Raw genomic sequence first — 17,307 nt, forward strand, 5'->3', positions numbered from 1 at the left:
AACTGGTTTTGTAGCTGAACCTCTCAGTCTGTTTTCTATTCCATAATGTGGGATTAGTAACACCTATTTCACTCTCTGACAATGAAAAAAACATGAGGCAAATACATAGATACTGCATTTTGGTGCTTGTTCAGTTTCTCTTCAGTCCCTAACCCTAACCCTATGTATGCATAGGACTTGCCATAAGTTTATATACTGCGGAGCCTGCTGCTGTGAGGCCAGACCTGTTTTTCAGGTGAGCAAAGCCCTGGTCATTTGTGTCTTCAAGGGAAACTTGGCCATCATACACATTTCTCTATAATAGTGCTGTCCAACTGCAATATAATGTGAGCCACATATATAATTTAAAACTTTCTGGTAGTCATATTAAAACATGAAAGAACAAACAGATGAAAGTCATTTTAATAATTTATTTTACCCCAAATATCCAAAATGTTTTTTTAACACGTAACTAATATGCAAGTATTAGTGAGATGTTTCATATACTTCTTTTTGTTTGAAATCTAGTATGTGTTTTAGACTTAGAGCCCATCTCAACTCAGACCAACCACATTTCGAACACTTAGTAGCCATGTTGGTTAATGACTATTGTGTAGGAGAGAACAGCTCTGAGCAGTCTCTTATTGTTTATCTGCATCTATCTTAAAATTCATTTTTGTCTCTAGCTTCTGAAACTGCTGAAATGAAATCACCATGTATTTCTAAAATAACTAGCAGTTTTAAAGCATTCAATATGTGTGTTAAGCACTTTTTTCTATTTTCTCATTTACTACAATTGCCCTATTAAATGTGTTATTACTACCATCATTGATTAGATGAAGAACTTGAGGCATTGAGGTTAAGTGACCCACCTAAAGACCCTATAAGTTGTGGAGGATCCTGGCTACAGACAGAAGTAGTCTTATATCAGGGCCCGTTACTCACTCTGCTGTCCCAGTAGCCATATATAATCTTACTAATTAATGAAATAGGAAAAGATATCTTAGAGAGGCTGTTTTCTTTTTTAAATCATTTTTTTATTTTTCAGTTACAGTTGACATATTAGTTTCAGGTGTACATCTCAGTGATTAGACATTACATAATTCACTAAGTGATCATCCTGATAAATATCACACCCATCTGATACCAACCAATTTGTACTTCTTAATCCCTTCACCTTTTTCACCCATCTCCTAACTCCCCCTCCCACCTGGCAACTGTCAAAATGTTCTCTGTATCTATGAATCTGTTTCTGTTCTCCTTCATTTATTTTGTTTTTTAAGATTTATTTGTTGATAAATATGTATTTATTGCCATATTATTGTTTATATTTTTCATCTTTTTTTTCTTCTTTTTAAAAATACCTTTTAACATTTCATGTAGTGCTGGTTTGGTGTAATACTGGTTTTGGTATGGGAAGCTCTTTATCTGTGATTTAATTCTAAATGATAGCTTTGTTGGGTAGAGTAATCTTAGTTGTAGATCCCTGCTTTTCATCACTTTGGATGTTTCTTGCCAGTCCCTTCTGGTTTGCAAAGTTTCTGTTGAGAAATCAGCTCACAGTCTTATGGGAGCTCCCTTGTAAGTAACTAACTGCTTTTCTCTTGCTGCTTTTAAGATTCTCTCTTTGTCTTTCACCTTTTGCGTTTTAATTGTGATGTATCTTGGTGTGGGTCTTTTTGGTTTCATCTTGTTTGGGACTCTCTGTGCTTCCTTCACCAGGTTAGGGAAGTTTGTTGTCATTATTTTTTCAAGTAGTTTTTCAATGTCTTGTTCTTCTGTTTTCTTATCCATTGTGGTAGTTTTAGGTAATCTTGAATTCTTATAATTGCATGATAAACCAGCTTTTCTTTTGTGGGGGCAAGTGAGCATGAGAGTAGATTTGGCTGTACTAGTAAGGGATAGTCTCAGAGCAACTGTCTGACATTTGTTTGTTCCTTCATTCTTAAAAATATGTATGTGTATATGTATCACATTCTGTATGCTAGACATTATTTGAATATGGGATTAGAGCTATGAGCTAAAATCAACTTCTTATCCTAAAGCAGATTTTATTCTAATGGAGGCTTAAATAATAAGCAAATAAATACATTGAAGCTATATATGACATATCGGACAGGAATAAACACCTCTTATTGAAAAAATAGTGTGGCTATAAGGGAAACAGAAAATAATGTGGTGATTGAGAAGAATATAGATTTTTGATGAGGATACTGGTTCAAATTCTGCCCCTGTGTCTTACTAGACATGAAGTTAGGCAAGATGCTTAACTTCTTTGAACTTAATTTCCTCATTTGTAAAATGAGGATAAACACTTTATAGGAGACTTAGGAAGGTTTAATGACATGTGTGGAACCTGTTCAGCACACTGCAGCAGGGACATTCTTAGAATTCATGAATTTAACATTCCTAGTGTCAGTATTACCAGCAGCCCCTCTTCCCCCAAGACAGCCCTGTAATGACATATAATTTTGCCGAGGCTTGAATTACACTAGTAGGTCAGAGAGAATGTGGATAGAAGTAATTCATTTAGGCTGAGTAAGTCAAGCCCAGGGCCCATTTTGCCACAATGCAGTTGGATTTTGCTGTTCTGTACTCATCACCGTATACCATTATTATAAAATATATTAAAGAAGTATTTGCAGATTTGGGGCTTTTCAATGACCCCTTTCAATACTGTGAGACAGTAGATTTCAGTCTGCCAAAATAACTTTATTTTCAGTCTGCCTCAGGCACTTAGACTTTGGTGTTCATTGTTCAGTGGGCAAGTTAATTGTATAAGGAGATTTTTCATATAAAATAATATATGGAAAGATAAACCTTACCAGTATTATGGCCTTTTCCCCCCTGGTTGGGTATTTTATTGGAATTTGTATCAGTTAGGATTTGGTTCTGTCATATATATGACACATTAAACCCCAAATAAGAATGATCTGTACCTAGAAAATCACTATGTGATCATTTATATCACTCCTTTCTCTTCCACACGAAGGAAGTTAGATGGTAGCAGTCCAGAGTTGCAATGGCTCCTCCACATTGGGAGGAGCCTCAGGCTTTGTTTATCTTGTTGTTCTACCATCCTTTTGGACCAAGTTGGTAGTTCCAGCTAGCACATCAAATTCCAGCCAGTAGGAAAAGAGGAAAGAGAGAAGCAAAAAGTATCTGCTTCAGCTGTCTTTCATGTTTTCCTGGATGTCATGACACTTTTGCTTGTATATTATTGGCCTTAACTTGGTCATTTGACCATGCCCATTGTCAAGTGAGGCTGGTATTTATAGTCTCAGATGGGCATATTCACTCTTCCAAATTCAGGGCTTATAGAATAGGATAAGAAAAGTTATTTGGATAGAAAACTATTAATAGCAATGCATCCCAAAGAATTTTATAATGTATAATAATGTGGTCAGGGCTCCTCTGTTATTCTGTTCTTATAGGCAGTTTGGGGAATGCCATTGTTTCAGAAACATAGATGACACTGATTATTTGTTCCCAGTGGTTTTATGTAGGTCTTTTGACAAAGTGTTGATAGGAAGGGAAAAAGAAAAGAGCACTTCTCCTTTAGTTCTTCCCTGTTATCATCTTTTACTACATTTCACTGAGAGGCATTAAAACTAGCCCTTTGTACATTTCAGAGACTATTTGTTCCTGAAGTAACTCCTTTTACGTCCTTGCGGGGGAAAAAGTATCTTTAAGATATATGCACATACCACTAGCTCACCCTCCAATCCCAGAGATACAGTATCCACTAGTTACCTGCCACTTTGCTGTGGGATCTGTGATCACCTTTACTCACCCGGGTGTCATGCAGCACTCACCATGCATGTCAAGGCATGGGATGGGGACCACAGGTCAGCACAGGCTCTGCACAGCAGTGGTTGCTGGGTCCTGAGTAGCATAATGGCTGGTCTCCTGCTGTCATCAGGATTCTGGCATAAGTCTGCAGTTCATCATGACTTAAAATGAAAAGGCTAGAATCTAATTTGGACATTAAAAAAGAAGAAAAATCCCAAGAAACAAAACATCTTCTTGAACTCTGGAAGTTGTGTTTTTCCTGTGGTAATTGTTTTTCTTATGGATAAGTTTATCACTGCCAGCCAGGATTTATAAAATGTAGCTTTTACTGTATTTGCAGTGTTCTTTTTAGAAGGCTAATCTCTTGGTTGTATTTAGATATTTACTCAGATAGTTATGTTCTAGTTAAGCATCTGCAATTTAGTTTTTAAAATTTCCATTAGGTAATTTCTGCTGGTTAAAGATTTCCTTTTTTTTTTTGAAAAATAGTTTAGTCACTCATTGGTAAGTGTACTATTGTGAAGACAATGTATGGATCAAACTAAAATGTAGGCTGAGTAATAATAAAATCAAATGCCCCAAAGAATGTTAATTGATAAATGGTGTCAAATTAGATGAATACATGTAATGACAGGTTTCCTGCTTTCCTTGATACTGAGTTGATGAAGGTTTTTATAAAGAAAGACTTGAATGGAAACTATGGCTAACATGTTATTATGTTAGTGGATATAACAAAACTAGGAGAACTCTTTGGTCATTGCATGAAGGAATTACAATTCTTAAAAAAAAAATTCTAATCAACTGGAACAACGGACCAAATGAATCCAGTGAGAAGAAACATGACTTAGTGAAGCACATGTAAGAATGTTTTAGAAATTTTTCTTGATTATAATCAGGATATGAGTCAGTTGATGTGACTGCCAAGAAGAGTTAATTTGTTTTTAGTTTGAATTAATAGACATAGAGTGCTTAGAATGTGGGAGGTGGTTCTCCTAGTTGTTTGTGTGTCAGCCACACTATCCTCGGAGAATCTTGATCAGTCTATCCAGTACATTTTAGGAAGGACATTGCTATTTTAGGAGTTTCATTTGCATAATGTATAGCTTTCAAAGTGCTTTCTTATACTTAGTTTTATTTAACTGTTTGATGCTTAATTTATGGACAAACTGGAGGGAACCCTTAGGATGTTGGGGGAACTGGCAGAATTTATTCTGGGAAAGAGAAAACTCACAAATAATCCAGTACCTGTCTTCAAGTTTCTGAACTACTATGTTGAAGAAGGAAAAAGTCTGTTTTATCTTAGATAGCATAAAACTAGGATTGTGTGGAAGTCATAGGGAAATGGGTTTTAATTCTTTAGAACTGTCCAAAATTAGAATTGGCTTCATTGTAAAGTAATAAAGTAGGGTGTGTGTGTGTGTTTTAGTTTTAATAGGCTCAAATGGAAGCTGAGAGACTATTCGGTATGGATTGTGTAAAAATCAGTACATAGATTACAAGGGCGTGTTGTTCATGGTGTGTTGCTGACATTGTCTTAGTTCCATGTGAGGTGCTGCTATTACTTTTCCTCTGTACCAAGCTCTAGAACATTTGCCCTGATAGATTAGCACCTCTGATGGATACTCATTTTAATTAAAACAATTCATATTAAAGCCCTCCCCCTCAATCTACCTTTTTTGGAAATCATCAACCTTGAAACATTAATGAAGGGATCCAGTCAAGTTCAAGTCTTCTTCCTGAAGGGAAAATTTTAAAAGTCCATTGTTTTTTTTGTCCAGTCTCCCTGCAGGATGATCAGATTGAAACTGTGTGTGATGTATCATAATCATTCCGAGTTTAAAGATGTGTACAGTTGCTGTTACAGCTTACATTAAGTCTAAATTAAAATTTGGATAGATAAAAAGAGTCCTGTGATTTAATACTAAAAATAAATAAAGCAGTATAGGTTGAAAAATCTTTTTCACCCTTATTTTTCATCTGTCTGTCCAGTTTGCATCCTTTCATAGTTTCTGTTTGCATTTGGAAGCAAATTCAAATACAAGTTCTGATTTTGCCTGTGTTCTAGTGGTGGCTTATTTTGCATACTGTTCTATAACTAGCTTCCTTCCCCAAAGTAGTTTGAAGATCTTTCCATATCAGTGCTTGTTTAAGATCTGTGAAATATGCTGTTGGTATTTTAATAGGGGTTGCATTGAATTTATAGATTGCTCTGGGTAATATGGACATTTCAATGATGTTGATACTTCCGATCCATGAACAGTGTATATTTTTCCACTTGTTTATATCTTCCTCTATCTCTTTTTGCAATGTCGTGTAGTTTTCTGAATATAGGACTTTTACCTCCTTAGTTAAGTTTATTTCTAAGTATCTTAATTTTTTTCATTGCAGTGGTAAATGGGATTTTTTGTTTTTTTCTTTCTCTTTCTGAGAGGACATTATTCACATCATAGGAGTGCCAGAAGAGGTTGAAAGTAAGCAAAGGTTAGAGAACCAGTTTGAAGAAATAATGGTAGGAAACATCCCTAACCTGGTCAAGGAGAAAGTCACACAAGTTCAGGAGGCACAGAGAGGCCAAGGAAAGAAGAATCCAATGAGGGTCATGCCTCATCATAATTCAAATGCCAAAAATTCAAAACAGAGAGAGAATCTTAAAGGCCATAAGAGAAAAGCAATCTGTTGGTAGCTCCCATAATGTACAAAGTAGCTCCCATAATGCTGTTAGCTGGCTTCCCATCAGAAACTCTACAGGCCAGAAGAGAATGGCATGAAGTATTCAAGGTAATGCGAAACAAGGACCTGAAACCAAGACCACATTATCCAGCAAGGCTGTCATTCAAAATAGATATTGAAATAAAGAACTTCCCTGATAAAAAAAGGCTAAAGGAGTTTATCACCACCAAACCAGCATTGCAGAAAATGTTAAAGGGACTGCTGTAATTAGAAGTAGAAAGAGGGAGGGAGGGAGAGAAAGAGAGAGAGAGAGAGAGTGAAACATAAGCATAAAGAATTAAAATGGCAATAGATAAGTATCTATCAATGATAACTATAAATGTAAATGGATTAAATGCTCCAATAAAAAGACATTGGGTGGCTGAATGGATAAGTAAACATGACCCAAATATATGCTGTCTTCAAGAGACCCACCTCAGAACAAAAGATTCACACAGGATGAGAGTGAAGGGATGGAAAAATTTTTTTCATGCAAGTCAAAATAAAAAAAAGCTGGGGTAGCAATACTCATATCAGACAAAATAGTCTTCAAATTGAAGACCATAATGAGAGACAAGAAACATCATCACATAATACTAAAGGGATTGATCCAACAACAGGATATAACCCTGATAAACATATATGCACCCAATATAGGAGCACCTAAATTTATAAAAAAAATTCTGGAGGACTTTAAAGTAGAGATTGATAGCAATACAGTTATAGTAGCAGACTTTAATATCCCACTGACATCACTGGATAGGTCTTCCAGACAAAAAATCAACAAGGAAACAGTGACCCTAAATGACACACTAGATCAGATGGATTTAATTGATAGTTATAGAACAGTCTACCTAAAGCTGCAGATTATACATTCTTCTCAAGTGCACGTGAGGCATTCTCAAAGACAGACCATGTCAGGACACAAAACAAGTCTCTATAAATTCAAGAAGATTGAAATCACATCAAGCATCTTCTCAGACTACAGTGGCATGAAGTTAGAAATCAACTATAATAAAAACACTTAAAAACATTCAAACACATAGAGGCTAAATAATATGTTATTAAACAGTGAATGGGTTACCAATAAGATCAAGAAAGAAATAAAAAACTTCCTGGAAATAAATGAAAATGAACTCACATCCATCCCAAATCTATGGGACACAATGAAAGTATTCCCGAGAAGGAAGTTTATTACACTGTAGTCCTACCTCAGAAAACAAGAAAAACTTCTCATAGACTCTGTAACCCTACAACTTAAAGACTTAGAAAGAGAACAAGAAACACCAGAGTGAGTAGAAGGAAGGAAATAAGAAAGATCAGAGCAGAAATAAGTGACATAGAGACTTAAAAAACAATACAAAAGATCAATGAAACCAAGAGCTGGTTCTTTGAAATGATAAACCAGATTGATGAACCTTTAGCCAGACTCATCAAGCAACAAAGAGAGAGGACCCAAATAAACAAAATCTCCCTATCTTTTTATGTGGAAATGTGGACATCTTCACTGTACTAATAAAGTATCCATTTATTGTTTGTATGTCACTGTAATATTCGTCATTTTATGTCTTAAATATAACTGCAGTAATTTTTATTCGTTGAAAAGTTGCATCCTGATATTTATCCAGGTGCCTCTGGCATGTTTTGTGAACTATACCAGCATTGGAGTTTCCAAGAAGATGGTTTGCTCAAATCTCCTTTCCTCGATTTGTACTCTGAGATTTCCATGCCATAATCACCAGACAGTAACTCATCGATTTAATGGTTGGTTATACACTGGGAAACTAGAAATTGCAAACATTTAGAGAAATTTTTAAAGAACACATGTCTGATGAAAGAAAATTGAATGAAGAAATCCACTATGTTTTAAAGTCCATTTATTTTATTTATCAAATGGGGGGTTTGGGACAAGTGATAGTTAAGGTCCTCTCCAGTTCATTGTTATTCCCACGTATATTTCCATTTCTATTGTTTTGCCTGGACACTTGGTTTGCAAGTTGAAGCTCTTCTTGGTGGTTCCCAGGGCTTCACAACTAAAGTGCTCTCAGCTGTCTCGCTGTCAGATTTTGCTGTCCTATTTCCACCTGGTCCCTTTTTTGAAGGATGCTTAGAGACATCAAGTTATGGACTTAATTTGCCTTGCCTAGTACACACACACAAAAGGTCTCTGCTTTTATTCTGCCCATATTATAGAAATGGGGAATGGAATATAATGGTGATGTTTCTGCATTTCAGCTTGGGTTAGCTTTCCCTGAAATGAAGGCTTTAACCTCAGTAAATAAATGGAATGGTCTTCTCTCCACTGCTCAGGGCAAGAGGTTTTTTACATTGGGGTACAATAGGACACTTCTTTATCAGTCGGTTACTACCAGCAACAGTGTCTTTACAAACGGTCTTGTTTGTTATGCTCCTAAATAAAATCCATCTAAGAAAGAATTTGTCTCTCATATTGAATGGCATTTTAACAAGCCTTTTGAACTGATTTAAACTTATTTCACATCAGCCTTCTTTTTGAAGCCAAGCCATACCAGTTTGTTTAGTCTTTCTAATCTTTTAATGATTGTATCCTCAGCATATTTTCAAATGTTTCACATCTCTCTGTAGAATCCAGAAATGGACTGAATTCTTTAATAGTCTGGTGAGGATTGAGTGAACTTGAAAGATTACTCCTGTCCTGTTCCTATATGTCTTGGGATTTGTTGTTTCATCTAAAGACTATGTTGTTCTTTCTCCAGTTAAGCACTTCTTAAAAAATGCTTCTGCATGCCCCTATATGCCCTCCCTCCAGTCAGGGCTGGTTTCGTGGGAGTGAATGAGCCTGTGTAGCTGCTCAGAGCTCTGTGCTTAGAAGGGCCCAAGGCTTCGTTTAATGCCCCGTTGTTGCTGACCTGAAATTCTTAATATTTAAACAAAGGGCTCCTCATTCTCACTTTGTAGTGAGCCCTATAAATTAAGTGGGTGACTCTGCTTGTAGTTGATGACTAGAGGACATGGTTGGTAACTCATAGTTCATATCTAACCTACACTGGGTGCTAATTACAGTAGTGAGACCCAAGGCTAGGAAATTTGGTTGCAAACTAGCACTCCTGTCCTTAGTTCAGAGTTCTCTCCCTAAAGTGCTTAAGATACACTCACTGCCCAGCATTGCACCCCTGCTCTCTTTTGGATTTGTTTCTTCCTCATCATTACTGTATTAATCTCAACTGAGTCATTGAATCGACATATTTATTCGTGAAATTGAAACTTCTGGCATCCCACAGATGTCCTTTCCAGAGGATTCTTTCTCAGGATCCCTGCCCTTTGCAGTCTTCCTCCTTGTTATCTCTTGTCCAAGGCTGATGGTTATCACCTCCAAGATAACTTGTTCTCTGTCCTCTCTGTTCAGTACAGCTGGTAATTTTGCACAAGTTAATTTCTTATCCAAATTTTAGTTTTTTCCTGTCCCTGCAAAGAAACCAGGGTAGTAATCACAGGAATTCCCTCTGGGGTAGAAGTTTGGATTTTAATGCAATGTCAGGATTCCCGAGTATATGGGCTAGTGAATTGAAAATGTTCTACGATTGAGTCATAAATATAAATAGTAGGATATTTTAGTTTTTATTTTATTTTTACCATAAAGTTAATTCTAGATGTCAAATCTAATACACATATAGCAAATACAACTTTTTAGAATCATTACATTTCATGGATTGGCAAATATTTCAGCTACTTTTATCTTTTTTTTATAGCTTAACAAGCAGCAATTGCAGTTACTGAAAGAACGGTTCCAGGCCTTCCTCAATGGGGAAACCCAGATCGTAGCTGATGAAGCATTTTGCAATGCTGTTCGGAGTTACTATGAGGTAAGAGGGAAGAGGTCTTTGTTCTTGGCATTCTGATGCTTTATTATTATTTTTAAAATTTGTTTTATTTTTTAAATTTTACTGATTTTAGAAAGAAAAGAAGGGAGAGGGGGAGAGAGAGGAAAAATCGTAGATGTGAGAGTGAAACATTGATCTGTTGCCTCCCGCATGCACACCAATCAGATCGAACCCACAACCTAGGTATGTGCCCTGACCTGAATAGGACCTGTGACCTTTCAGTGTACAGGGTGATGCACCAGCCAGCTGAGCCACTCCAGCCAGGGCCTGATGCTTTATTAAAGATTTTTTAAAATGGATTTCCCATTTTAAGAAACTCACTGGAATGAATAAAAAAAGGCTGTGAGTTTGCAACTTTCCTGAAATCATTGTCAAGTCTATTTTGCAATTTCAAAACTCTGATTCCACAGCCTGGTTTGGAGAGATAAACAGAATTAAAAGTTATTCACATCTTTTAAGGAGAAGTAAATGGTTTAGAAATTTTTTGGCCATGATTGATATAGCTGAATATAGCTATCTTTGGGTCCACATGTCTAAATTATTATTTTTAATTGGGATTTCAATAGTAAATTGCTATCTTGTGCCATTTTGTTCCCTAAGCTTTATAATAATTAAGACCAGTAACTAATTTCAAGAGGATAAACTGAATTCTCTTTTCTTCCTAAAGGAATAATACTACAGATACCATCTTGCTATTTCTTCTGATTTTATTTTGTGACTGACTCATCAGGAATTCTCTACAGATTTCCTTTGAACACCAGTTTTCACACATGGTCATTAGCTGCTTCAGTGAGCTGCCAGTGGATGTTAGACTTCGAGTTCCCTTTTTTCCTAAGCATTTCAGAGTTGCTTGGGGAATGGATTCTTTCCATTGTGCAGATACTCTAAACCTTTCAGCTGAAGAAGCAAAACATGCAAACATATATTAGACTAGTAAAAATAAAAAATGTGAAGATACAATATGTCTGAACTTTCCTGAGGTAGGAAATAATATCTTTGCATGAAAAACAAAGTAATTATATATACAGAAAACTGTTTGAATTTGTAAATCACTGATAGTACCCATCAGAAGTTATTTAATGCACCCTGAGGGAAGCTTATATTACCCTAAGCGTTGGCCTGTTAAATTGGATGGAAGTATAGATATCTTGTTTACTGTATACATGTATGGCATGAATCTAGTGGCGGTAGTGGATATCGTTTAAGTGGACTTTGACTCAGAATATCTCAGCAGATATAGGACCTCAAAATCTTAAGTATAGGATGTTACATTTCATCTTACAAGACTCAAAGCCTGAGTCTTTGAGTCAAAGGCTAGCAAGATGAAATCTTGCACTGAATCTTAAAAGATAAAATGTAAGGGTCTTTATTTGCTTCATGCAACAAAAAAAAGTGAAAAGTCTGTGTTCAGAATGAAGGGAATGTGGCTTAGAAAAGTAATTTGTGTAAAAAGATGTAACAGTGATCCCACTTCTAGGCATATACCCTAACAATCCTGAAACACCCCTATGTTCATAGCACAGTTTACAATAGCTAAGATCTGGAAACAGCCCAAATGCCATGAGTAGATGAGTGGATAAGAAGCTGTGGTATATTTACACCACGGAATACTATGCAGCTTCAAAAAAGAAGGCTCTCTTATCCTTTGATAGAGCATGGAGCGACCTGGAGAGTATGATGCTAAGCCAAATAAGACAAGTATCACATGATTTCACTCATGTGAAATCTAAAGAACAAAATAAACTGATGGACAAAATAGATCCAGACACATAGAAGAAAGGAATCTCAGAGGGAGGGCAGGGGTGGGTGGGTTGGGCGGTGGAAGAGATTAACCAAAGAACTTATATGCACATATGCATAACCCATGGACACAGACAATATTGTGTTGAAGGCCTGGGGTGAAGGGTGGGGGTGGGGTAGAAGGGGCCAATGGGGAAAAAAGGGGATATCTATAATACTTTTAAACTAAAGATAAATTAAAAAATAAAAATCAAACAACTCATTTTTGGTTTTGGAACAGTGCTGTGTCAGTATACATGTTAATATTAGTAAAATGAACTGGGTGTGGGGGATATGGGAGCTCTCTGTACTATATTTGCAACTTGTGTGTGAATCTAAATTTTTTCCAAAATAAATGTGTTTAAAAGAAGTAATCATAGTATAATATGGCCACAGTTTAGTGAAAAGCACACTTAAGCTGTGTTAATGAAAATGTTGTAACTCAGTGGAGGAGAGAGCATCCCCATTGTGTTCTACATAAGGGTTGTGTTCTCTTCTGGGCATGATATATAACTAAAACAATGTGGACAATTTAGTATTATCAGGTTTAAAATATATTATTTGTAGGTTACTTGATGGAACTGGAGATGTTTAGCCTGGTGTATGGTTAGGCTTGTGTTATATGTGGTCTCAAGAGTAAAGTTAGCACTAAGATGGCCAGTGCAGTGGGGGAGATTTCAGGCTCATACTGTTGGAGTTTGGTTGCACTGGCCATATGCAGAATGAACTGGGGAGTGCAGCCTCACTGGCAGCCAGATTTTGGCTGCACTTCACAATCACTTGGGAGGCACACGGCACATACCTTTAAAAGCTCCCCAGATGATGCTCTTACAACTGGTAGATTGCTGACCAGTGGAATTAGATGATTGCTGCTAGGATTGTTACAAAGAGAGATGTAAGTATTGAAGAGGTGGTTGGATGTAAGTGACCAAGGGTTTTCTCTTTTGGTAATATTTCCAGCCAGTGTTTACTTGGGAGACTATATACAACTTGCCTTGTGCAACCTTCAAAGTGTTAAGTTCTTTGATATTGGTAATGGGTTTATGGAGACTACATTTCTGATTAACATTTGGGGAGTTATTTCCAAGGTGGCATATAGTCGGTACTCAATAAAATCTTGAATGAGTACATTTTGGTGGTAAAAAAGTTGATTTTCAAGTGTTTTCACCACAAAAGTTGCTTTTTTGGGAAAAGTTGATTAAAAAGTTGATTTTCAACTTTTTTCCCTTTGAAGGTATATTTTTGTATGCCTTTCTATGACTAACAATACTGGTAGTCTCTACTATTAGTGTCTTTAGGTAGTCTTTTTATAGCTTACCAAAAATACCAAATTTTTCCCCCCAATACCTCTTTGTGATAAAGAGTGCAAATATTACTACCCACAAATTACATAAATAGAAACTAAAACTCAGAGGTTAAGTAACTTGGCCACTGTTACATATTTGGTAAGCAGCTAAGTCAAATGTGAGTCCAGAGTTTTAGACTCTTTCTGCCACAGTTATTTCACAGTTGCCGTTTTGAATACAACTGTGCCAGATGCTAGGTGAAGCACTCCAAAAAATATTTTTATTCTTTAGAATAAACCTTTTAAACAAATATAATTGTTTCCATTTTAGAGATGAAATTAGGTGACTTGTGCCCAAAGCTGCATAGATATTTAATAGCAGAGCTAAAACCTCACTCTTTCCACTAAAGCTTAACGACCGATTCTTCAATTTCATCCAAGACCTATAAAATCAGAATTCCTGGCAATGGAGCATTTGAATTTTGAATTTGTACCTGGTATATTTGATTCACATTATGATTGAGAAAGGTGTTGACTTAGATTTTGCAGTTTCTGGAATGTATGTTCCATGCAGGAACCATTTCTGCCCTGGTTTTCATTGTATCACAGTATGTAGCACTCATATGCCTTTAACAAATACATGTTGTACTAAGTGAATGAGTATTTCATTACTTACTACTTTGTGTAGAAATTATATATTTTGTTCTTTACTCTTATTTTCTCATAATTCTCTGTTTCTAAAAGTATCACTATGGAATTTCTCCTGCTTGCGAATCATCTTAGTTTCATGGTTTTGTATTTTCTTGAAGATGGCAGATACTTCAGAAGCATGGTTGGGCTTTTATGTTCTTTCTAAACTTGTATCCTGTGATCTATGATCTTTTTGGCTTCTTTGATTTTTTTTGAAATCTTTTTTTTAGGTTGTTATATATTGTTCACTATATACGGCTGTTTTCAACTGTTAATCTATCAGTGATGATTTTTTCATTTGTTAGACTTAGTTGCCTTTAGCTGTGATGGTCCTTTCTAACCCTGGATATACATATGAAAAACCCTAATAAATGTGTATTACCATTTAAATTGAAAATACATCTTCATACTCTGGGGATACTAGTTTCTCCAGAGTCTTTGTTTGCTATTAATTTTTTTAGCTTTATAAATGCTATTTCTTTAATGATTTTATGAATAGTGTTTTCCATCTTGGTTGTAGATTTGTGTTTTCTGCAGTAAGTTAAAACAGTTATCTGGCTGTTCTTACACTGGTTGTACCTTCAAATATTTGGTCTATTTTACTTCTGTTTAATACCGGGGATCTTAGTGTGTGACTCAAGGTATTTCTTTTTCTTCAGATTATTTGACCAAGATACAGCATTATTTTAAAAGGTAAATAGTATTTTTCAAATAGATCCTTACAGGATTGGACTTTTCTGGGTGTTTGTATGTGGTGCCCAGTTGGATGTGTGTGCATATGTGTCCTTGTATGTTTATATCTATCAGTTTTGATAAATATTTACTGTGAATACTGTTCAGTATGTTCTGGAGAAGCATATACTGTGAAGACAATAATGATTTTATGTCACAATATAATTTCTGTTGTGTTCTTTTTATAGGATGTCTTAAGTTTGGTTTAAATACTGCCCTTTAAAGTATTAAGAATAATAAATAAGAAATCTGTTCTTAAAATTTCATCAATCTTTTTCATCATAAAGTTAGAATAATTGGAAAACAAAATGGATCCAAGCATTTAAATCACCTAACTAGGCAGACAAACTGGTAGAGAAAAACCAGAACAAGAAAAGAAGAAAGAAATGACAGGTAGCATACACAGCTACTTAATAAAAGTTAGCAGTTATAATCTTGATAATTTTATGGTTGCCAGTTTTTGTTAGATTCTGCTGTACCATCATATATTTATTTATTTTTATTTTCAAGTTATTTTGCCCCCTGCAAGTAACTCATTGTTTGGAGGAAGACATAAAATGAACACTCATTCTAGGTTTTTTGTGGTGTTTTTTTTTTTTTTGACTTATTAATGCTGGGTTTTATTTTCTTTTTAATTTATCTTTATTGTTGAAAGTATTACAGATCCCCCCCCCCATTAACTCCCTTCCAACGTCCCTCTGCCCCCTCCCCAGGCTTTCACCATATTATTGTCTGTGTCCATGGGTTATGCATATATGCATATACATTCCTTGGTTAATCTTTTCCTACCCCCTCCTCTTTTTCCCTCTGTCAATCTTTTTCAAGCTTCAGTGTCTCTGGGTCTATTTTATTTGTCAGTTTATTTTGTTCATTAGATTCCACATAAATTGAGATCATGTGATATTTGTCTTTCTCTACCTGGCTTATTTCACTTAGTGTAATACTCTCCAGGTCCCTCCATGCTGTCTCAAAGGGCAAGAGATCCTTCTTTCAATTTAGGAAACTTCAGTTGATTCTGTGGTTGGGTAAACATGGGTTTATTGCAGAGTATTACTTTGCAAGTTGTTCTTCTCATCAGATAATCTGCTTCTTTTTCACAAAATTCAAGTGGACTTCATCCAAGTATAACCAATGACTGTGATTTATAACAGAGATGTGGAAAAACAGTATATATAACTGTTTACTAGTTGTTTTCAGCATAACAAAAACATCCCAATTCTGTTATCGTGCAAAAAATGGATGTTGGAGCTTTTCTTTTTACTTTTTTTTTGTATTGGCTTTGTTCACAGCTTTTCAGAAAGGGTGTGTAGTTTTCTTATTAGTTCCATTTGTTCATATTCTCTTCTGGCTCCAAAGAGAGTAACAGAGGTATTTAATCTTTAAAAAAATTACCAAAGTGGTGAAAAAAGTCTTCCCTACCATCATCCCCATCAGCTTTTAAGATTTTTCTGCTCATTAAGGATACAAATGAAAATTCCTTCACAAAATTTTTAAAATACTGTTTTTAGTGTTCATTTTCAAATTTCATGTAAAAGGAAATACTGAGTCCCTTTTATTGCATATTTTCATAAAATGCATTTTTGAATTATGAGTTCAGAAATTTTGTTTTGATATTACTTTAAGAACACCTTTTAACAGACATATGATTATGTTAGAGAGATTTAAAAAAAATAAAAAAAGGAAAAGTTTCTCTAATCCTAAAACTGTTGTGAAAGATAAAGTCTTAATTATTTTAAAAAGAAGAAAACAGCCCAGCCGGGCGTGGCTCAGTGGTTGAGCATCGACCTAGGATCCAGGAGATTGCGGTTTGATTACCTCTCAGGACACTTGCCCGGGCTGTGGGCTCTATCCCCAGTTGGGGGTGTGCAGGAGGCAACTGGTCAGTGACGACTCTCATCATTGATGTTTCTCTCTCCCTCTCCCTTCCTCTCTCTGAAATCAGTAAAGATATATTTAAAAAAATAAAAGGAAGAAAACAAGTATCACCTATAATTCCAACATCTATAAACAAGTGCTTCAAGTTTGCTGTTTCTCTTTTGTACATATGAAAATGGACTCATTTTAATTTTTTTATATAATGTTACATCATGAACATTCTTTAGTAGCAAATATTTTCCATAAGCAATGGTTAAATAGCTGCATAATAGACCATTATGTACCTATATGTAAATTTTAATTTTTTCTTTATTCTTAGACACTTAAGGTTTCTCCATTTTAAACTAATAAAATAAACACTGAAATGATCATACATTTTCTTAAAATTGGTTCATCTTTTATAAAAGCCTGCAAATGGTATTACTGGGTGATAGGAGATGAACATTATTTAAACTCTTTATATGTGTTATCACTTCGCCCTCAAGAAAAGTAGTAACAATTCATGCTTTCAAAACATTATGAGAGTTTTTTCCTTCACACTCGGCATTATTAAATAAATGACAACTTTTATTTTTTCCTACATTACTATTAGTGAAGTTTAACATT

General features: G+C 35.4%; 1 protein-coding gene across 7 annotated transcripts in view; it reads left to right on the plus strand.

The window, feature by feature from the left end:
• The window catches only part of CADPS2 (calcium dependent secretion activator 2), a 536,766-nt gene that overhangs the window by 110,825 nt on the left and 408,634 nt on the right, over window positions 1-17,307 (plus strand). For all 7 annotated transcript variants that reach the window (XM_081147044.1, XM_081147045.1, XM_081147046.1 and 4 more), the window contains exon 2: window positions 10,209-10,322. In XM_081147044.1, the coding sequence (XP_081003170.1) occupies window positions 10,209-10,322 (114 nt within the window). The remainder of the gene's footprint in view (window positions 1-10,208; window positions 10,323-17,307) is intronic.

This window comes from Miniopterus schreibersii (genome assembly GCF_964146895.1).
Source record: "Miniopterus schreibersii genome assembly, chromosome: 9".
Lineage (NCBI taxonomy): Eukaryota > Metazoa > Chordata > Mammalia > Chiroptera > Miniopteridae > Miniopterus > Miniopterus schreibersii.